Below are 22,974 nucleotides of genomic sequence, written 5' to 3' on the forward strand. Positions count from 1 at the left end.
AAGCTATATTTCAACATTTTAAAGTCTAATAGATATTGCATATTTATATTATTTTATGTCTATTTAATAATACTTTTTGTGACACTCCTTATATGTCCTAGTTGACAGTTTAATCTGAGTTCATTCAATTAAAAATGAAAATAAAAACTATTACTTATAGATGCTATTTTATTGGTAAACAAAATCTTTCAAAAACATGGGTTTCATGGGAGAAAAGGCATCATAAATCCAAGATTGATGACCAAAAAAAGGAAGAAACTAAGATTGCCAGTCACTATGTAAAATGCTTTCAGAATGCTTATTTTAACAATTACAGGGTGTATGTCATACTGAATCTCTTTTAAAGATGGATGAATAGGCTCTGAAAGGTTAAATGAACTTGCTTAGTCACAAAACTAAAAAGTACTAACTCAGATTCAATCTTACATCTTTCTGACTCCAAAACTAGTATCCTTTCTTCCTCTTTTTCTCACATTCTACCCTGATTTGCCAATAATTTATCCTTTATTATAAGATTGTCTAAACCTTTAAAATTATATATCCTATTAAAAATTTTGAGCACATTTCCCCAGCATATTTATTTATTTATGATATATGCAAAGCTTTTAATAAAAAATAAATTTTTAGTTTATGATAAATATAAATAGAAGTCCCAAGTGATTCTCTTGAACACTCCCTTGGCTATGTGTACTCCACTATGAAGGACACCCACCAGGTATATAGAGCCGTACTTCTTATAGGCTGTGGACTTTCTAAGACTCACTGGGGGTACTTTTAAAATGAATATTGCTGACATCATCTTAAATCCAACCAATCAGACTCTCTGGGGGCAAGACTCAAGAATCTGCATTTTATTCACAAACTCCCCAAGTGATTCCTAGCCCATCTGATAATTTGATAACCACTAATGTATCCTCTGCTTGAGTGGATGCATGATACCCTTTCATTATACTAGGGAGTAATTATTACATTTCTTTGACTTTTTAAGCTAAATATCACTGATTTTCATAGTTGTTTCTCATGTGCAATATTCTACCTCAACAGCTTTTGTCTCAACATCTGCTTTTCCTGAGCCACATCTTCTGCCTATTATTGACTTTAACATTCAAATGTGGTTTTAACTTTTTGTGATGTAGAGAGAGCATAAAGCAGCTCAGTTCTCCCATAGGGTAGATGTAAAAACATTAAAGAAAAGGATAAGAAATAACTCACTCTAAAATTGAAACCAAAAAAAAAAAAACTGAAACCAGAAGAGTGAAACAATATGGGCCTAATTAGCTGTTTGTGGACATTACCCCAGAAATAACTCGTCATGAAAGAAGATTCTTAAATGTATTGCCACAAAAATGATGGGAGGGGAGCAGATCCAGCTTTGCTCCCTAAAATCATCTGAGAGAGGGATCAATTTGTAGCTTAACCAGTATATCCTCTGATGCATTATAATTCCTGGTTAAGACAATGATGAATGAGAGATGCTTTTGTGTCGACAAATAGTAGGGGAAAGACAAAAAAATTCCCAGTCTCTTGTCTTCAACCCTGGGCAAGGAAAGGCTGCTGTGGTTCTTGAGGACTCTTTCTTTTTCTTTGTTATTTACAGCTTGATGCTAGGCCAGAGTGAGGCTAGGGTTCAGTGTACCTATTACTGTGATGTATCAGTATCCAAGTATTTGCTGAATGTTTACCTGGAAAGAGCAATGGTGTTGGCATCACAAGACTATTTTTTGAGTGGTATATGCTCTTTATTCTACTCTGTGGCCTTGGGCGGATCAGCTAGGCTTTCTACAAATGTTTCCCAATCTATAATACAAGGGTGATAATGTTTGCTATAAGCTATTCATAGGGTTATTGAAAAACTGAAATAAAATATATTAAATGGATCACAGAAAATTTAAAGTGCTGCATGTGTGGTGATGAAGCATCAGAGTAGGTGGTTCTTGACAGTGAGCAAATGGCTATTTCTTTTATTTTTATAGCATGAATGTGTTTCGCAATCTTTTTCTTCACAAATAGTCCAAATCAACACTTCATAGCAAATCGTATTAAACATACCACATGTTCTATGGGAAATAAAATACAAAGAGAAAGCTCTCAGAGATGTTGGTTGCAGCATTATTTATATCTGAAAACAATGTCTCCAAATGTAGGAGAACGGTTAAATAAATTTTAAACCACCCACAGAATGAAAAGAGTGTAGCTGAATATGTACTTAAGAAGCATGTATTATATATAAATATTAATGAAGAGCTTTTAATGAGTTGTTTATATAATAGCATTTCATATATATAAAAATGCTTAGAAAAAAATACACAACAATACTCTGCAATGTCAGTAATTTTCTTCTGCATGCTAAGAGTGTGTATTTTTTTTTTTCTAAGATAGGTATACATTTCTCTTAGAGATCACCACAGATGCTAAAGAAGTGAAGTCTTAGGGAATAAGCATACCACTTGGAAAACTTGCTTATTTTTATTGTCAACGTGGATGATGTTTTATGTTACATGATACACATGTGTATGCATATCTATGGATTATACTTTCTAAGTTGAGGGGGCATGAATTCATACAGCCATCATTTCTAAATAGTAAAGAGGATTGTAAGTCTGCAGATGATGAAGAAATAGAGGTTTTCTGCAGGAGGTTATTCAGTGTGGTCTTTGTTTTCTCCGTTTCAGGTGCTGATAGTCTGCAGCACGGGTTTGGCTGGGGTTATGCTGCTCAACTACCAACAAGATTACACAGTATGGGTGCTGCCTCTGATCATCGTCTGCCTCTTTGCTTTCCTAGTCGCCCATTGCTTCCTGTCCATTTATGAAATGGTAGTGGATGTTTTATTCTTGTGTTTTGCCGTTGATACAAAATACAATGATGGGAGCCCAGGCAGAGAATTTTATATGGATAAAGTACTGATGGTAAGTACTTCAAATGCCCTCTATTGCTTTAAGGATTAAAAATACTAATATAAATGTTGTAGAACATTCTCTATGTTTAATTCCCATTATATGCAACTGAGTAATTCAGAATTAATCTGTAGCACTCATGAATGAGGCTAGTCTTGGGGAAGTCAGGGAAGAAGACCCTTTTGGCAAGAATGAGACCATTTCAATCGACCTAGCTAGAGCAGTGTCCCACTGAGAGTCCTGAGTTCACATTGCTCCCTACTGTTCTCCTTGTCTCTGCAGTTAGATGAACTTAAGTAGGCATTTTTAGCCCTTGAAACTGCAATGTTGGACCACTCACGTTCTAAGTGCCTTTTCTGAATCAGGATTCAAAGATGAAAAGTTTTATTTCCCGGGTTGTAGTGCCTACCTGTATTTCTCCATCTACCACTTTTCTAAATATTATTGCTGTCAACCTGTTAAAACTCATTTTCCTAGGTATGCCAAGCCAAACTGAAGATGTTTTGTAATGAATACAGATTATCAGACCCATGACTGGTAGACTGTATTGTTTTCCACTAGTCAAGATCCAAACCTTTACAAAGATAACATATTCTTTATAGTTACATAGCCTCTACAGCTTCCCTATATTAGAACCTCAGTTAAATGTTTTAAAAAATTTGGAAATCATATTAAAATGATTTAAATGATTTAAATACTAAGATCTATGTTAAATGCTACCTAATTAAAGACATTTTTAATAATACTTCACTATTAATCTGTGTAATATTCCTATCTCAAGAATGAATAGTATTGAAGATTAAACATTAGACATTGAAATAACAAAACATCTTCCAGTAATATGGTTTATCCAGTTAAATCTAAAATAAATGTATTAATAAATAAGCTAGATTTTTTTTCAATTTCAAAAATTCCAAATGATTCAACTGACCTATTTGGTATTCATTATCTCTATTACTAAGAACATCACCAGCTACATTTTGGGCATTTTTATAATCTCAATTATAATCCTAACTGATTATTCTCATCATTGAACTTGACTTAAGAGCACTGCATCTCTCTTGTGATTAAGGCATTTAGAAGGAGGAATTTGTTTTGTTCTTTAAGCCACTGATGAAAAACAGTAAAATATACCGTTTTTCTCATTTTAGTTTTGTCTATAAGAATGATGAGGATATTGAATGAGGAAGTGCTCCATAAACTTTGACAGGATAGAAATGTTTCCTTTGAGGCATAATCCCATTTTAACTGCTTCGGACCAGCTGTTTCTGGTTGTTACTCCCTGTCTTCCTACTTTATGGAATAATTTCAAGGCCATATAGACAATTTTTTTTAAGTAGCTTATTTATGCCTTGGTAAAAATAGTATACTAAGTAGTAGTGTGAATGCTTTCTTTTACCTCCTAGGGTTATTTTAAAGAGGGGGCTTAGTGGAATAAAATGTTCTTGTTTCATTTATTTAGCCTTGATATGGAAAAAAGTAAAATAACAAAACAAAATTCTAGGGTGAGAAAATAGTCTTTTCTAAAAAACAAGAGTTATTTTCTCTTCCAGATAACTAAACATCTCTTTGAGTCTAAGTAAGATTGTCACAAGGAATGGTGGGGAAAAAGATTTTATATCAACAGCTTGCAGTCCATACCCTCAAACTGAGCCATTCTTGTGTATGGTACCAAACATTATTTATTGCTGGGTTTTTTTAGGCCATCCATTTATCATTACTGAGTCAAACATGTCAATATTCTTTAGAAATCATCTACCATCTAAAGTCTGAAAGGACCTAAGAATTTATGTAATCTGGTTCCTGTTTTTCAGGAGTTTGTGGAAAACAGTAGGAAAGCAATGAAGGAAGCTGGTAAGGGAGGCGCTGCTGATGCCAGAGAGCTAAAACCGATGGTAGGTGGTGGTGAGGAGGCAGCTGCCCTCCAGGAGTTTCACTTTCTCTTCCTCTCTGTCTCTCTCTTCACTGACTGCACTTGTTCAGGAGAAGCTGTTGTGATCTGTATCACGCAGGACATGCTGCTCTTTCTGTTTGTGTGTTTACCCATCACTTGGATGGCGGAACTCTTGTCCCAGCTGAGACCGCCTTCTGTAAAAGTAAGCTGAAAGGAACAGTGTTCATGCCGGGGGTAGGGGATCTCTTTGTCCCTGCGGTGAACTTGGCAGTTTCCATTTTTTTTGTTGTTTTTAGCTATCAGAGTTTAGTTTTCACGGGACAGAACATTTGGTTGTGCACTTGAACTGACAGTTTAATACTTATCATTTTAGAAGTTATGATAGCAATTCCTTTCAACTTGCTGAAATTCATATTTCTCCCCCATTTTAATATTGGTTTGTTTATGTTGCTGTCTTCTCCCCTTTGCTGACTTTTTCTTCTGTTGCCTGGACTGTACTTTCTTTGTTTCTTAAGTGATTTTTCAGTAGCAAACAAGGCTATTTCTATCCACACCCACATTCCCACTCAGTAAGACAATCTGGTCATCTCCAGCCTCAGCTTAATTGTGAGAAAGATAAATTATCTCTGGTCAGTGATATATATAACCACTCTCTTTTCATTTGAAAAAAGCAACTTAAAGTTAACTAGTGAAAGAGAATCCTGAGTAGCTTTTCCAACACACATTCGTACTGCTGCATAATGACAGATGTCTTTAGCTATACTGGTCTAATTACTGCTTGTATTACAAATGTATTCTTCTTAAATAGCATGTTTATTTCAAAATATTATATAATTGCCTACATCCTTAAAACAGTTAATTTAAAATAACATGCCTTCTGATTGCATATAATGTCCCAAGAAAGGTAAGGGAAGGATTCTTTTGTCTTTCTTCTTTATACTTTAATAAATGGTTTGAGTTATAAGTCTCTAATTTAAGAAATAGATAGTTTAAAGCAAGTCCATTTAAGTATGTAGGAATAGAGGAGATGGGTTCATGGCAGAGGTACATGCTTATACAAAATAATTGCATAGTTAACCTGCATTAAAACCTCACAAAATGTTTAGACATAAACTCTTCTCTATAACCCCATCTGTTGCCTGTTTCAGTGTTGCTCTTAATAGCATTGATGATGATAAAATCAAAACTTCAACACTTATAGTCCCAAGGCACAGGTTGCTCTAATCATAATTAAAAAGATTTAGAATGGCCATATAAACTCTTAGTTTTAAGTGTGCATCAGCCAGAACTAGATGAACAGAGAAGGGGTGCTAATCACCAGTATCTCCTATGAGGATCCTCACCTTCCTACCCTTTATTTCTGCACCCCCTTTACTTCACGTAGCCTGAGGGGGTTGAAGTGAAAATTCTGCCAACACCAAGGTGGTCTGGAAAAAAGAGGAAGGCTTCCTTCTTGCCACTGCTTGGTTGTCCTAATTGTTCAGAAAATAAAGTTTCAAACCCAAAACTTTTAAACGATATATACAGTCTTAAAATGTAAACTCTCCCCTCTTTTCTCTCTTTTCAGTGGTTGAAGCTTACATTAAATCATTCTTCAGTGAAAAGTGTTTAAAGAAAGGGAGAAATAATTAGAACTTTAGCACTAGCTACTCTGACCATGAGCTAGCAGGTATTTCTGTCTTATTCTTGGGGGAAAGATAGCTGACTTGTGGCATACCAGAATGCAAATATATCTTCTCTTACCTAGACCCCTCATTCATAGATATTAGTACTAGGAGAATTGCCTACATTATGTGGCATTCTACTAGAAGCCAAAAATGTAGAAAGGGTTTCCCCCTAATATTAGTTTCAGTTTTGAATTAATATCCCTTAATTCAGAAATTGCATTGAATTCTTCATTCTGCTTTTATTTTATGTTGTTCACTGGTTCATTGCTTGCAGATTAATGACAAAGCCCTCTGCTATGTATCCAAATACATCCTTTATGTGTTGTTTTTCTGGTGCTTTGCACACTGTAGCATTTGATCTGTAAGAATGATATTTTAAGTGGTTCAAAAAGTCCCTGTGAGAGAAGTGTGAATTGTTGTTCCCAGCATAGTTAAATCTTTTAACTTTTAAATCTTTCATCAGTACCTTTACTTCTTCTCTTCTTTTGTAGTATGCATGATGTGAGTTGACCCCAGCTACCACCAGCATCTTGTGTATGTCCCTAAAGAATTATCTGAGAAATCCCCTCCTATAGTTTGGGGCTTGGTTGAATTTAGGATTGCTTGTTTGTATTTGCTTGGTTTAATTCACATGTTGTTCCCTTAGATGAAAATTCTGTTAACAGACCATCATCTATTGAAACACTGCTGTTCAAGTTCACTGTCTTTCTCTTTAATGCAATAGTTTAATATAGGAAGTTTTTTCAGTCTATAAAATAATGTGCAGAAGTCTAAGATTTAAATATTTACTTTTGACGGGATCACTGCACTAAATGTCAGTTCAGTTCAGTTCAGTCGCTCAGTCGTGTCCGACTCTTTGCGACCCCATGAATCGCAGCACGCCAGGCCTCCCTGTCCATCACCAACTCCTGGAGTTCACTCAGACTCATGTCTATAGAGTCGGTGATGCCATCCAGCCATCTCATCCTCTGTTGTCCCCTTCACCTCCTGCCCCCAATCCCTCCCAGCATCAGGGTCTTTTCCAATGAGTCAACTCTTTGCATGAGGTGGCCAAAGTATTGGAGTTTCAGCTTTAGCATCAATCCTTCCAAAGAACACTCAGGACTGATCTCCTTCAGAATGGACTGGTTGGATCTCCTTGCAGTTCAAGGGACTCTCAAGAGTCCTCCAACACCATAATTCAAAAGCATCAATTCTTCGGTGCTCAGCTTTCTTTATAATCCAACTCTTACATCCATACATGATCCCTGGAAGAACCATACCCTTGACTAGAAGGACCTTTACTTCCAATTTTTCTCTTAGACTTGAGAGAGCACCTCACTAGTTAAGGAAACTTTGAAGGTTTATAAGGTCTTTCTATAAATCTTTGAAAATTATTTTAGAAAAATTTACCAAATATGATGAGATTTAAGAAAAAGATATTCTGGCCTTCTGCTTTTTGTCATACAGGAGAAACTTATAGAGAAAATGGAGGAAAAAACCTGGACACTAGAGCAATGTAAACTAGAGATCAATTCTCTGCCTATCTTAAAGATGACCTACAGGGAAATGTGAATTTCAATAGGAATTTCAGCCCCTGGAATTTAGGTTCAGGAGAGAGGGATTCTCAATCCATTTTGCTTTATTGCCATTTGTGACCATCTGTGTATTTGTAACATCATTCATGATCTCCTTTTAATGATAATTGTCTAAGATTATACTCTGTATGACTTTGTTTTCTAGGCTTCGGGAGCAAGTTCTGCTTGAACCTAGCTGATCGTTATGGAACCCATTGACATTCCAAAACAATATATACACATAACTATGTATTTGTGTGTGTGGGTGTGTGTATATATGTATATGTATGTGTGTATATATATGTATACGTATATACACACACACACATAATCAGCCAAAATCAGAGAAAAGGAACAGGGATTTAATACCTTTTTTATGCTTATTTTTGTCAAACATGTACTCCTTTCATACGGGTGGCTTTTACAAGGCAACTGCCATCATTTAATGTTTTCAATTGTAATTGTCTTAATGGAAATGTTAAGATTCATATCTGATTAACATTTTTAATAACTTAGAGGAGATTTTAACTTTAGTTATTTAAATTAGGTAAAATTATTGTACTGAATCCTCTGTCTAAAGTTTATTCAGGGGTGATTTCCCTGTTGTGTGCATAAAATCAAGACCTTATTTTACTGATGCATAAGTCCTAGTGGGATGAGACTAGGCATATGCTTTCAGGTTAAGAAGGACTTACTCCAATCAGTTTTCCCCAATCAAAGAAGCCATGTCATTTTCCTTTTAGAAACATACAAGTGGACCCAATTTGGGAATTTTCATAATAGCTCATGCATTTGTCAGCCAACATTAAAATGTAACCAACTCCTCAGGTATTTGTAGTTTACCCTAATGCTTCTATAAAGAGAGTAGGTAAAAAAGAAAAGGGTAGATAATCTTTCTTATGCAAACTTTTTTCTTACATTTTGTCTTTCTTTCTTTTGATTGTTAGTAGCATCCTCCACACATTCGTGTGCCTGATTTGAAAGGAAGCTGGGGCACCCAGCAAGTTTAGCCTTTAAGTTTCTGTGTATCGGTTTGCAGAGTAAATAATGCTGGGAGGAATAAAAAAGGGAGAGACGCATGGAACACAAAGCATTGAAAATTCCGGTGCTTGGGCTTCTGCTTCAGAGGAACCCTAGTGGCTTAGAGCTAAACAGCCATTTTATTCGAATGCTTGCTGTAAAACTTAAAAACATACTGGCAGGTGCTCCTCTTCTTGGCAATTCATTAAGTATCCAGAATTCTACAATGTTTAACTGAAGAATTGGTTAACGTTTTGATCCTCAAGTGTTGAACGTTCTTTGTGTTTGGGGATGGGTTTTGGGTTTTGGGGGGTTTTCTAATTCCTGAAGCTTACCAGATATGAATGGCTAATATTCCATTGTTCTGCTTATTGTAATGGTGAATGCTTTAAGAAAAAAAGTGTAATTTGCTAAGAATAATTCATGATCTGTTTATGCGATAACTCCTTTTTGTTACAATTTTTTTAAAAAAAGCTATTTTTGTTAATGTAAAGTAAATATTTCAGAGCAGATTTTTTAAACTTATTGCACTAAATACAGGCTCTGTACAAAATAAAAAAAAGAAAAGCCTCAGCATTTTATCATTCCATGGAAGGAGAATCTTTTGAAAGAAAGCATTGCCTCCTACCAGAATTAGAAAATGAATTAGACCGGTATTATGGAAATACATACAATTACTGTCACTAGGGCTTAATAAGCAGCTGTTTGCTAATGTGCTTCCTTTCAAAGGGTTGGACCTTTAAATTGCTGCAAAAGGTAAATTGTTTTTTTTTTTTTTTTTTAAGTATCCGTGTTCTTTAGCTAGGGTAAAATTTGCTAAATGCCTTGGTTTCTTTTCAAAGCTCATGTAATATTTCTGATTTTTCAGAATATTTGCAATAAGAGTCTGGAATTAAAAAAAAAAAAGAAACAAGAGCTCATGTCTTGGCAAGATCACGGAAAAGAATATTATGAGAGTAGCTAATTTGAAACAATAATTCTCCAGAAGTTAACATCTAACATCTGATGTCACTAAATGATATCATTGTGCTCTTTTATATCATTTGAAATGGAATAAATATAATCATGTAACTAATCATCCAAATAGGTGAGAGAGCAAATCATGTAAGAAAATTTAGCATACCTTCTGTTTCATAGCCACACAGATTATGGACATTAAGAAACATTGGGAACTAAATTTAGGATTGGCAAAAGTCTAGAAGATGGGTATCAAAACAGAAGACATTCCAGGCGCTAGTTATTTTAGGAGGTGTCCCTCCAAAGTGACCTGCTGGAAGTCTTGCCTTTGGAAATTAGGTTCTGCTCACTTGGACATCCCAGCACCATGGACACTTGCTGCTCCCTGTTCCGTATGCTCGCAATCTCAGCTATTTGGAAGCCACCAGGAATGCTTTCTAATTATCATTTGCAACTAGAACTGTAATCAGAAAGAAATTTTGTATTTTTGTATAACTGGATTGTGTGCCATTTTATATAACAGGTCCTGTTTTACAAATAAATTTTGTTTTACTAACATTGTGTTTAGAAATTATGATCTATGTGTAACCATGTCATTTGTGCTCCAAATTAATGGCCAGCCTGTTTCCCCTTCAGTGAATGTGTGTGCCATACAGGTAGATATATGCAGACGGGCATATATTATTATGCACAGGCATAATATTACACAGGCACACACAGAGAGATATTTGATTTATAGAATATCACTCTCTCATGAACTTCATTCCTTGAGGCATTTTAGAAAGACTCACAGAGGCTTTTTAGCAATATTTGAATGTTTTGAGGTTATGTTTGAATAGTCCTGCCGCTTTCATTCATCACGAGTCATTCCTCAGCTAGCTCTGGGCTGCCTTACTGCTATTTGCTCCCTGCCTCCATCTCTGCCCAAGTGAGAAGAATAGATGAAGAACAAAAATTATCTGTGAAATGTGGTTACCTGAATACTTTTATAAACCACTGACTCTGTGTTGTGGTTTTTGTCTTTTTCTGTCGTGTATCTTCAAAAGCATGTTCAGGACACCTATTTCCAGAGTTGTAGTGAGCATCCTCTCGTCAAGGGTAATCACAGTGAGAAGAGAATCATAATTGTTGCTGCCATCAGAAAATTCAGGCCCTGGTGCCTGATTCAGACTTCCTGGGCTCCTGCCTGAAGATTAAGCTCTGCTGTATATGATAGGGAAGGGAAACGGTTATATTTCAGTATAAATCCAAGAGACCCATCTTCTATGGGAGGCTTACCAGTACATTAGGTAAACATTAGGAATTTAGCTAGAGCACTGAGATTGTATAATCCTTGTAAGGATGAGCATAGCTCAAAGCAGGTTGTTCCTTTAAACCATTTAATGCAGTGTTTAATGTTTAAGGATTAGAACTTTTATCCTAGCCTATTGCATAATTAAGTCCTAAGTTACTGCAGTTTAAGTAGCTTAACAGTATGTTGGTCCCTCAACTTTTTCCATAATGGTTGAGGAGGGGGCACTCACTGAGTCTATTTAAAAGTTATGTGGCAAATAAGTTTTCCCTTTGTACAGATGCTCCCTCTTATTTTGTTCTTTTTTCAGCGAAAGGCAGTAAGCTGCCAGTTCCCAATACCACTGATCTTGGTCTGCCACGGGCTCTGTTATCTTCCAGGGCAGTTTCAGGATTTCACCCAGCTAGAGGGTAGTGAGGAAATGACTCCTTCCTGTATTGTGGTCCTGAACCACTTGAAACCAGAGTAAGGCTCCTCCCACCCTCTCCCTTACTACAGGTACCAAATATTCATGAGGCCGTATTAATGCCCCTAAGACCCAGACCATTTCTACCAAGCACCGCTACTAGCTAATAAAGACCACTGAAAGGCCTTCAATGTAGAATTCTACGGTCATTCCCAAAACTAGAGCTGATAGTTATGGTGACCTGAATGTTTTATTTTATTTTTGATCAGTAACCTCACTTGAATTTTTGGAGTTTCCAGTAGCCTTAACATAACCTCTGAGGTGTTTCCTTCAGAAAGGTCTTTATAAGTTTTCACCTTTCAGAAAGTTTTCTACTGCTTTTTTTCTTCTTTTTTTACTGTTACTTAAAAAAATAAAAATGAAATCCCCAGAGTGTGGAGGCTTATCAGTGTACCTGCCACAGTTAATTTCTGTATTCTCTTCATATATTCCATCTGACAAATGAAAAGTGCACTATAATGGCTTGCCTAGAGTTGTTAAGATGTGGTCTGTGGATATATATTAGAAAATTGTGAGTTCATAAGTAAATGCATAAAGCAGAGCTTTGTGTATTATATATTCACAATGTAGAATGCCTTTTGCTTTAAATGCATATTCATGTATCTTTGTATACTAAGGAATACATGTTGGCCCATTTGAAAAGTAGTCTTTCTTCATAGACAGTGGCTGCTTTTAGAATTAGCTCATCTTTTTCATGGCACACAGCCCAAATTGTGAAAAAGCAGAAGCCTTGAATGTGCCAAGAAAAAATATAAAGCTGGCAAACTTAGAAAACAAAATAAAAAGCATGTTGTATACACTTAAAATTTTTAAATAGCATGTTTTCCCCCTTCATGTTTCATAAATTTGAGTCAAATTCTTATTCTCCCAAGTTTTAATCAAGAGGGAAATTTTAATCTGAGATTTAAATCTTTGAAGATATCTTTCTTATAAAAAACTTCAATACAAAGTTTTTAAACTTGAGAATTTCTGTGGAAAACCTTGTCTATGGAAATACTACAGTCCCCTCTCTTCCTCCCCGTATCCTTTTTATATGTGTAAAAAAAGACAAATTGTGCTTCCATTTCAGTATCACAGGAACAGTTACCACTTTTCTAAATTAGATAGGAAGGATTTAAGTTTGATATTTTCTAAAGGAATTCATTAGTAAATTTGTAAAAAAGACATGCAGTTGCTAGGGACCCAAATATTAGGCTATTTTATTCAGTTTTGATACTCAGTTTTACAGCATGAATCATTTCCTGAGAAATAACACTGTAGACCAGGGAATTCAGAATAGTAAAGCATTCAAGTAATTCATAGTCAAGATCTAGCTGAACATCAAAAGGTTGTAATTTCCAAATGTTTCAGAAATCTCTTACTTTTATTTGCTAAGACATGAATTTAATATTTGATATTCGAAAGCAAGGGGCTTCCCAGGTGACACCAGAGGTAAGGAACCCGCCTGCCAATACAGGTAGACATAAGAGACACGAGTCTGACCCCTGCATTGGGAAGATCCCCTGGAGGAGGGCATGGCAACCCACTCCAGTTATTCTTGCCTGGAGAATCCCATGGACAGAGGAGCTTGGTGGGCTATGGTCCGTAGGGTCACAAAGAGTCACACATGACTGAAGTGACTTAGCACGCACGCATTCAAAAACAGGTTTGTAATCCTTTGCAGGGAACAAGGGGCCCTTTGAGAAGCTTATGGAAACAATGAACTGTCTTTCTCTCAAAGTCTCATAGCCTACCTATGAATATTTAAAATACTGGTAGAATTTCAGGACCCTCAGACTGCCAGCCTCCATCTGACCCCCTTAGAGCCTAATGAACACAAGTCAGAGGCTACTCTAAAGTTGGTTTGTGTTTTGGAATGAAGTAGTGATTAGGCCTCCAATGAAGATACTTTTAAGGTGGTGCTTACCAACTTCAGCCATGGAATCATCCTTTTTTAAATTAAAGTTGATTTACAATGTTGTGTTAATTTCTGCTATACAATAAAGTGATTCAGTTAGAAATATTTTTAAAAATTATTTTCCATTATGATTTATCACAAGATAACTGAATATAGTTCTCTGATACAGTAGGACCTTGTTGTCTGGACTCTTTTTTTTTTTTTAATAGCTTAAAAACTTTAATTTAGTTCCAGCTTTGAAAGTAGAAAACACACCAGTGTGAATGAAAAACAGGACGATCAACACTGAATTTCCAAGATGTCCTTCCTTGAAGGTGTGAGGATGTCTCTGTCCTGGGATGAATTTTTGGCAAGGTACCAAATTATTCACAATGGACAAGAAAACCCAAAAGGAAATAAATAGGGAATCTCTATAATTGTCCATCTACCAAAACGCTAGATTCTTTAACATTGTCGCTCAGATGTGACATTTATGGCATAGTGTTAACAGTAAATCTCTGTCTAAAAATAGATCTCAGTCCACATGACTGAGAACATTTGAAGACAATAAATTAGCAACCTCACTGTAGTTCATAGCTGACAGCAATTTTTAGTGGCAGATGCTGAGGGGAGAAATTCAAAGGTGGTTTTTCTCCAAGCATTGAATCGGGGGGGAAGGGGTGTTTCCTCCCATTTTGAGTGGTTTCCAGTCACCACTAGAGCCGCCTTGGACCACTGCCAATGGGACTGTGCTTCTACTGCCCACATTCACTTCACCTTCCTTCTTTAGAATTTCTTCACATTTACCCCCTTACAGTTACCCTCTTGGGCTTCCCTGATAGCTCAGTTGGTAAAGAATCTGCCTGCAATGCAGGAGACCCCGATTTGATTCCTGGGTCAGGAAGATCCCCTGGAGAAGGGATATAGGCTAACCACTCCAGTATTCTTGGGCTTCCCTTGTGGTTCAGCTGGTAGAGAATCCGCCTGCAATGAGGGAGACCTGGGCTTGATCCCTGGGTTGGGAAGATCCCCTGGAGAAGGGAAAAGCTACCCACTCCAGTATACTAGCTGGGAAAATTCCTTGGACTGAATAGTCCATGGGGTCGCAAAGAGTTGGACATGACTGAGCGACTTCCACTTCACCCCCTTACTATTAAGAGTGCTGGAGGGTCCTCTGGGCCCTTGAAAAAGCAGGCAAACATCCTTAAAAGAGTCTGAAGTTATTCTAAGATTTGATTCCAGTGGTCATGATTTACAGTCAGACATCAAATATTACCTGTATTTTCAAGCTGAAGAAAGCAATGGAAATGTCACAACTGACTGGTGAAGAAAATAGAAATCAGGGACTTTGCCAATTGTCCAGTAATTAAGACTCTGCATTTCCAATGCAAGGGCCATGGGTTTGATCCCTGGTTGGGGAACTAAGGTCCCACTTGCCTGGAGTGCAGCCAAAAACTAAAAAAGAAGTCAGCTCCTTTCCCCACCCCATACCCCTAGAAGAGCTCTACTGAAACTTCCACAGTAGTGAAGAGAGAGACCACAGATGGAAGTTCCCATATTGGGTGGAAAAAGTCCTAAGTCCAGTGTAAGTATCCATATTTGATAACGCCTTTTTGTCATACGAGTGTGTGACCTAAAGGGGGAACGTCCTGATGTTCACCTAGGAATCTGATCCACCCATCTCATCAACTCAGAAATTGGAGTTAGTTATTTTTTGAGGAAGATGTGTTAAACCATCCTATGCGATTAAGCATTGAGAAGACTTGAGGAAAATGAATGGGCCCAGGACTGGAGTGAACTTCCTACCAGCATCCTGCAGACCATTCTACCTGCCACTAGAAAATGTGAGCACTTCCATCATTTACCATGTTGATCATTAGGCCAGAATTTTTTTTCAAAAATGGTGTGAAGTAATTTAGAGGAATGAAACAATGCTAGGACAGCTTTGGAACGGATGATTGAAGACAGACTGCTAAGTACATTTTCCCCATCCTTTGGGTTCTAGTAGTTGTTCTCAGAACTTTCTGGCCTTCTTGTTTTGGCTAATTTTTATTTTCAAAGACAGCGGAGGGAGAAAGTTACCTTTCTTCCATTATGTTGCATTAGTACTACTAGACTATGACGTTGAAGTTTTCTTGATTTCTTCCATCCTATAAAAGAAGCTGGGAGCCCATAATGAAGTTTCAGTTATATTGTCTCAGAATAACCTTGATCACTGAGTGCATGTCTGGTAGATCTTATACCCGATTAATTAATTCAGTGGGCTGTTGGCTGATTTGGTTTGTTACAACTAACAAAAAAGTGGGGAGAAGAGTGTGGAGGGCACCTAACAAAATGACAGGGGCTCTGGGAAAACAACCAAAGACAAAAGCATATCTTCTGAAGACCAAAAGTCCAGCAAAGTACTTTGTAGCACAGCCTTCCTGAACTCCTAAGTTAGAACAGTCTCCTAGAATAAAGCAGCAAAGTTTGAAAGATCAGTCAGTGCCAAGGGACCTACACTAAGCCTCACATCAACTGTCAGATCCTGTCCAGTGTATGGGGTGATTTGATAAAAACAGGCCCATCAGTGTGATTCAGTGTTTCACTGCTTTGTAATCCACCATGAGAAGTGTGTTGTGGTGCCACATATTTCTCAATCTGATGCCTTTTTTGTCTTTGGTTTTGTTTTGCCATTTGCATTCCTATTTCATAGTGTCACGATGAATTTTTGTATCACGTTTGGTCTTTGTCCACTACAAACTGTAGGATCACAGTTAAGCCTTCCATGAATTCCCTGGTTTGGTATCTTTTACCTTAGCATGATTTTGAGGGTTCCCCCCCCCCTTATTATATTTCCTTATTACAGTGCCACTACTCTGTATTCAGGTGGGGAAATAAACATGTAGCTGCTTGAACATGCCCCAAGGAAACGGACCATAGCCCTGTGGTATTTGTGGCTGTCGTTCTTGACACAGTTCAGACTTTACAGAGGGTTGTGCTCTCAGAGGACTTAAAAAATATGTATATTAAGCAATTAACTTTCTGGAGTTATCAAATCTTGCTGGGAAATTAAATTCTAAGAGCTCTGAATTGGATGGAATTCCATCTGGCTTCAGAGTACAATGAGCCAATATGAAATGGAGCTTTGAAATGTTTTCCTTGTGCAGAAATATGATCTAGAAACAAAGTGCTGATCTAATGCTAACTTTTCTGTGTACTAACTCAGTTGCCAGAATTATAATGAAAACTGTATTTTAGTCTAACAAATGTATAGAATTTTTTATGTAATAAATAAAATTTTATAGGAAATAATGTCATTGTCTGCTGTGTCGTAACACTTTCCCATGCCCAGAGTTGTGAATAGTGTAGACGAGGAAAAATAATTGTTCTCCATACCTGTCCGAGTTCTTAGCTGAGACTCTATAATAGAAGACAGATTAACAAGAGGAAAACACACAGAAGTTTATTAACATGTATGCCTCATGTATACATGTGAGATACCCAGGGAAAAATGAGTAACTCCTCTAAGTGGCTTAGAATTCAAATTAAACACCATCCTAATAGGGAAAGGGGAGAGAGGATGCAGGCCTTTTAGGGGAGAGTAAATGATTTTTAGGAAAGATGAACGGGCCTTTAGAAGAACAGATGAGAGGCATGATAGCTTGTGACAAAGTGTGTCTGGGTGTGGTGTCAACTTCTAGTCTCTTCTGTGATAAGAGTCAATCTTCCCTGACTGATGAAACTCCTGAGAAAGGGATATATGACATTTGAGTTCTTTTTAGAGAATCTGTCTAGGGAGATAAGGAGAGTTCAGAGAATGCCTTGGCCTGCATTTGCTGTTTTTTCAAGTGCCTACAGCTCAAAATAATCAATACAACAAAGCAGCATTTTCAAGAAAATGGCATGTCTTGAACTTCTGCAGTCATACTTTGGGGTGGCATATTCTGCTAACTGCAATAGAAAGTGATTGTGGGCAACATCTTGTTTTCAAATTAGGTCAATATACTGCAAGAGTGCTCTGGAATTTCCCAGCTATTTCTTTCCAGTGTGTCTCAGCCTGTTCTAGGATCCCTGAAGTATGAAATATAAATGTAAATATACTAAGTAAAACCTAATTTCCAAAGTATGAAGTTCATCCATTGCCTGGCCAGCCTTCCTAGCTGGAGTCTGAGTCACTCTGAGTACGAGGTCTAAGTATGAAGGTTGGAACTGAATTCAATCACCAGGCAGAATGGAAAAGCCTGTTAGATAATGTTTGCCATGGAAAACACTGGTTGTGCTTGGTACAGTGCCCTGCACATAAAGCCTGGTGCTAAGTTGGTGAGTTGTTGAAACCGTGGTGTGCCAAAATTTAGGCAATAGCTGTGCCCCCATTAATGTTTGGAAAAAAATCAGGCTTGTTTAAAACTAATCATATTTTAAATGATACTGGAGACTAAGTGTGTTTTTAAGTGGAAGGTTTTTTAACAGTATTGATAAATCCAATATAATTTTGGATTTTTCTCCAGAGGCTGCTGTACAGACTGCTTTTCATTAGCAAATGTTGAGTAATGCCCAGATCATAGGCCTGGTTGTTGATCTCTACCACCTTGCCAAAAGGAGTTGTCATAGAACCTTGGTGAGGAGTCCTCAAATACTCCAGGTGTTTGAGATACTGAAGAATGTTAACCATTCTGGACTGTTCATTCTCTTTTAGGGGACAGTAGTCTTGAAGCAGATTTGCACAATTCCTAGTTATATAGACTAGCTAGTGATTAAAGAGCCTGTGAAAAACCTCACATCTTGTGAAAGGTACCAGAAATCTTTTCTCTCTGTTTGGCTATGAGAAGTATAATCTTTATTCAATCTCAAATTTTAGAAAATAATAATCTAGAGGGTCTCTTTTAGGAGGCATACTGCTTGTGCACTTTAGAGGAATATATAAGCTGTGATTGAAATTTCAGCTTCAAATAGTGCTCAAAGCTCCTGGAGGTGCTGAAAAGTTCAGAAAGAACCCAGAGTCCTGTGAGGCCCTTTGAAAGTGAAAGTGTTAGTCACTCAGTTGTGTCCAACTACCGCGACCCCATGGACTGTGTGGCCAGGCTTCTCTGTCCATGGAATTCTTCAGGCAAGAATACTGGAGTGGGTAGCCATACCCTTCTCCAGGAGATCTGCCCGACCCAGGATTACAACCCAGATCTCCCACACTGTAGGCAGATGTTTTACCATCTAAGCCACCAGGGAAGCCCCATGAGGCCCTTTGACCTCCTATTTTTGTCCAGGTGCTGTGGAACTAACCCACGAGTCCAGGCCTCTTCACATTATTTTTAGTTGTTGCAAGTAGCAGTGAAGATGAGGAATAGTTTGTGCCTTTAATTTGATTTTGTGCTTTCTTTACTGTCCAAATCCTGAGAAAAATAATTTTAGAAGATGTACCTAGGTTACATTTAGGCTTCCAGAAAATGCAAAGCTAAGCTCTTATGCCACTTCCTGGGCTTATCAGCAATTCCAATAGGCATCTTAAATCTGTCTAGGTAGTTATAAGCTCCCTGGCCAGGTATGTCAGACCAGAGAGGTGACAGTAAGGAATTGTCTTCAAGGCAAAGCAAAAGGGCTTTCACTCCTCCCATTTGGAGACAGGATATTAGGGGTTTGTGTTTGATTTGTTCTATCTGCCAGAAGGGATTCTTCCAGCTGACAACAAAAAACAATTTTAATATGAAAATTTAGAAGAAAAATTTTTTTTAAAAACAGGCATGTGAAAATTGAGAAAAGGAGATTAGCTGTAAGAAACCCTAGACTGCCCATAAGATTAACTCCAAGTTTTCTGTCAGTCTTGTGAAGAGGACAACAAGAAAAGTACATAGTTTTAAATCTCTAATAAAAGGAAACATTAAATAGAACTTCAACAGGAGGGACCAGGTAGGTACTAAAAATGTTCTGATCTTTAATGACTTGAAGTGATGTCTACAATATAGTCAATGTAAAAGGGCATAAAGCAATATTTATAGCATGATCTCATTTATATAAAATCAATATGTTTACATCTTTAAATGACTGAGGATATAATAGATGCTCTCTTAACCAATTCTATAGGCATTGCTTGTTGATTGGTTAATTGAAAAATCTGGTTAAGGAGGAAAGTCATTATAAAAGAAATGTTTTTTAAAACTACAACAAGTAAATGATCATTGGCCAAGCTTTGACCTAAGTATTAGTTCTATATATGACACTTTAAGTCTTCTGAAGTTGTCTATTGTCTTTTTCTTTTGGCAGCATTAAACATACTAATAATGTAAACCACCAAAAAAATGTAATAATGTGAAATATTGGTTTCTTTAAAATGGATCAAGAATTTAGAGATGCTGAATGATGCAGCAAGCTGAGTATAGACTGCTAGGTTTTTATTTCTTGCCAGTGTTTATAATTCTCATGCACACTTAACTCAAGAGTGGTAGTTTTAGTATCTTTATAGTCTTTCCAGTAGGTCTTCCCTGGTGGCTCAGATGGTAAAGAATCTGCACACAGTGTGGGAGACTAGGTTTGATCCTTGGGTCAGGAGGATCCTCTGGAGAAGGGGATGATAACCCACTCCAGTACTCTTGCCTGGAGAATACCATGGACAGAGGAGCCTGATGGGAGTCAAAAATGACTGAGTGACTTTCACTTGCATAGAGTCTTCCCAAAGCATTCACCTTAGCTTTCATAGAAATTACTCTCTTCATACTCATTGTTTTTTATCGTATATGTAATATTTTAATAATCATACCATTTCAATAACCACAGAACATGGCATAGTGTGTTGAAATAAACATACCTTACTCTTTCTAAGCACGGTCCACTGATGCTGAGAACAGCACATAGGCTGTTCTCCTGGACCATTCAGTCTACTATGGACATCAGCCAGCACATTCTCCAGAGGACTAGAGGGTGTTAGTTAATCTGGAAATATGGTTAAGTGAGAGTCAGCTACCACTCTTTTTACATCAAAATGAGAACAATGGTTATCTCTTGGATGTGACATTAGGGTAATTTAATTTTTTCTTTGTTTATCTGTATTTAAATATTTAAAATATTCCTCTATAGTTTTTTATCGGTGAACTAAAATGAACTGGAATGAACAAATTTAATTCATATAACCATTATATGTACAACTGTAGGCAAGAATCCTTTAGAAGAAATGGAGTAGCCATCGTAGTCAACAAAAGAGTCCAGAATCCAATACTTTGGTGCAGTCTCAAAAATGACAGAATGATCTATGTTCATTTCCAAGGCGAACCATTCGATATCATGGTAATCCAAGTCTATGCCCCAACCACTAATGCTGAAGAGGCTGAAGTTGAAGGGTTCTGTGATGACCTACAAGATCTTCTGGAACTAATACCACAAAAGAATGTCCTTTTCATCATAGGGACTGGAATGCAAAAGTAGGAAATCAAGAGATACCTGGAGTAACAAGCTAGTTTGGCCCCAGAGTACAAAATGAAGCAGGACAAAGGCTAACAGAGTTTCTCCAAGAGAATGCACTGGTCACAGCAAATACCCTCCTTCAACAACACAAGAGACGACTCTACACATGGACATCACCAGTTGGTCAATACCAAAATCCAATGGATTATATTTTTTGCAGATGAAGATGGAGAAGCTCTATACAGTCAGCAAAAACAAGACCAAGCGCCGACTGTGGCTCAGATCATGAACTCCTTATTGCAAAATTCAGACTTAAATTTAATAAAGTAGGGAAAACCACAGACCATTCAGGTATGACCTAAATCAAATCCCTTATCATTATACAGTGGAAGTGACAAATAGATTCAAGGGATTAGATCTGATAGACAGAGTGCCTGAAGAACTATAGACGGAGGTTCATGACATTGTACAGGAGGCAATGTTCAAGACCATGCCCAAGAGAAAGAAATGCAGCACAACAAAATGGTTGTCTGAGGAGGCCTTACAGAAAGCTGAGAAAAGAAGAGAAGCTAAAGGCAAAGGAGGAAAGGGAAGATATACCCATCTGAATGCAGAGTTCAGAGATAAGAGATAAGAAAGACTTCCTCCGTGATCAATGCAAAGAAATAGAGGAAAGCAATAGGATGGGAAAGACTAGAGCTCTCTTAAAGAAAATTAGAGATGCCAAGGGAATATTTCATGTAAAGATGTGCTCAATAAAGGACAGAAATGGTATGGACCTAACAGAAACAGGTGGCAAGAATACACAGAAGAACTATACCAAAAAGATCTTAATGACCCAGATAACCACGATGGTGTGATCACTCACCTAGAGCCAGACATCCTGAAGTACAAAAGTGGGCCTTAGGAAGCATCACTACGAACAAAGCTAGTAGAGGTGATGGAATTCCAGTTGAGCTATTTCAAATCCTAAAAGATGATACTGTGAAAGTGCCACACTCAATATGCCAGCAAATTTGGAAAACTCAGCAATGGCCACAGAACTGGAAAAGGTCAGTTTTCATTCCAATCCCAAAGAAAGGCAATGTCAAAAAATGTTCAAAGTACCGCACAATTGTATTCATCTCTTATGTTAGCAAAGTAATGCTCAAAGTTGTCCAAGCCAGGCTTCAACAGTAAGTGAACGGAGAACTCCAGTTGTTCATACTGGATTTAGAAAAGGCAGAACCAGAGATCAAATTGCCGCCATCTGTTGGATCATCGAAAAAGCAAGAGTTCCAGAAAAACATCTGCTTTATTGACTATGCCAAAGCCTTTGACTGTGTGGATCACAACAAACAGTGAAAAATTCTTCAAGTGATGGAAATCTCAGACCACCTGACCTGCCTCCTAAGAAATCTGTATGCAGGTCAAGAAGTTAGAACCAGACATGGAACAATGGACTAGTCCCAAATTGGGAAAAGAGTACGTCAAAGCTATATATTGTCACCCTGCTTATTTAACTTATATGCAGAGTACATCATGCAAAATACTGGGCTGGATGAAGCACAAGCTGAAATCATTGCCGGGAGAAATATCAATAACCTCAGATATGCAGATGACACCACCCTTATGGCAGAAAATGAAGAGCCTCTTGATAAGTGAAAGAGAAAAGTGAAAAAGCTGGCTTAAAACTCAATATTCAAAAAAATGAAGGTCATGGCATCTGGTCCCATCACTTCATGGGAAATAGATGGGGAAACAATTAAAACAGTGACAGACTTTATTTTGGGGGGCTCCAAAATCACTGCAGATGATGACTTCAGCCATGAAGTTAAAAGATGCTTGCTCCTTGGAAGAAAAGCTATGACCAACCTAGAGAGCATATTAAAAAGCAGAGATGTTACTTTGCCAACAAAGGTCCATCTAGTCAAAGCTATGATTTTTCCATTAGTCATGTATGGATGTGAGAGTTGGACCATAAAGAAAGCTGAGCACCA

General features: G+C 37.4%; 1 protein-coding gene across 3 annotated transcripts in view; it reads left to right on the forward strand.

Moving 5' to 3' along the window:
* The window catches only part of SLC44A1 (solute carrier family 44 member 1), a 218,240-nt gene that overhangs the window by 157,228 nt on the left and 38,038 nt on the right, over positions 1 to 22,974 (forward strand). For 2 of the 3 annotated variants that reach the window (XM_052644681.1, XM_052644682.1), the window contains 2 exons: positions 2,673 to 2,909; positions 4,712 to 4,792. In XM_052644681.1, coding sequence (XP_052500641.1) covers positions 2,673 to 2,909; positions 4,712 to 4,792 — 318 coding nt within the window. Of the gene's footprint in view, positions 1 to 2,672; positions 2,910 to 4,711; positions 5,003 to 22,974 lie in introns of those variants that run through there. The other variant, XM_052644680.1, reaches the window with a different exon arrangement.

The sequence above is a fragment of the Budorcas taxicolor genome, chromosome 8 (assembly GCF_023091745.1).
Source record: "Budorcas taxicolor isolate Tak-1 chromosome 8, Takin1.1, whole genome shotgun sequence".
NCBI lineage: Eukaryota > Metazoa > Chordata > Mammalia > Artiodactyla > Bovidae > Budorcas > Budorcas taxicolor.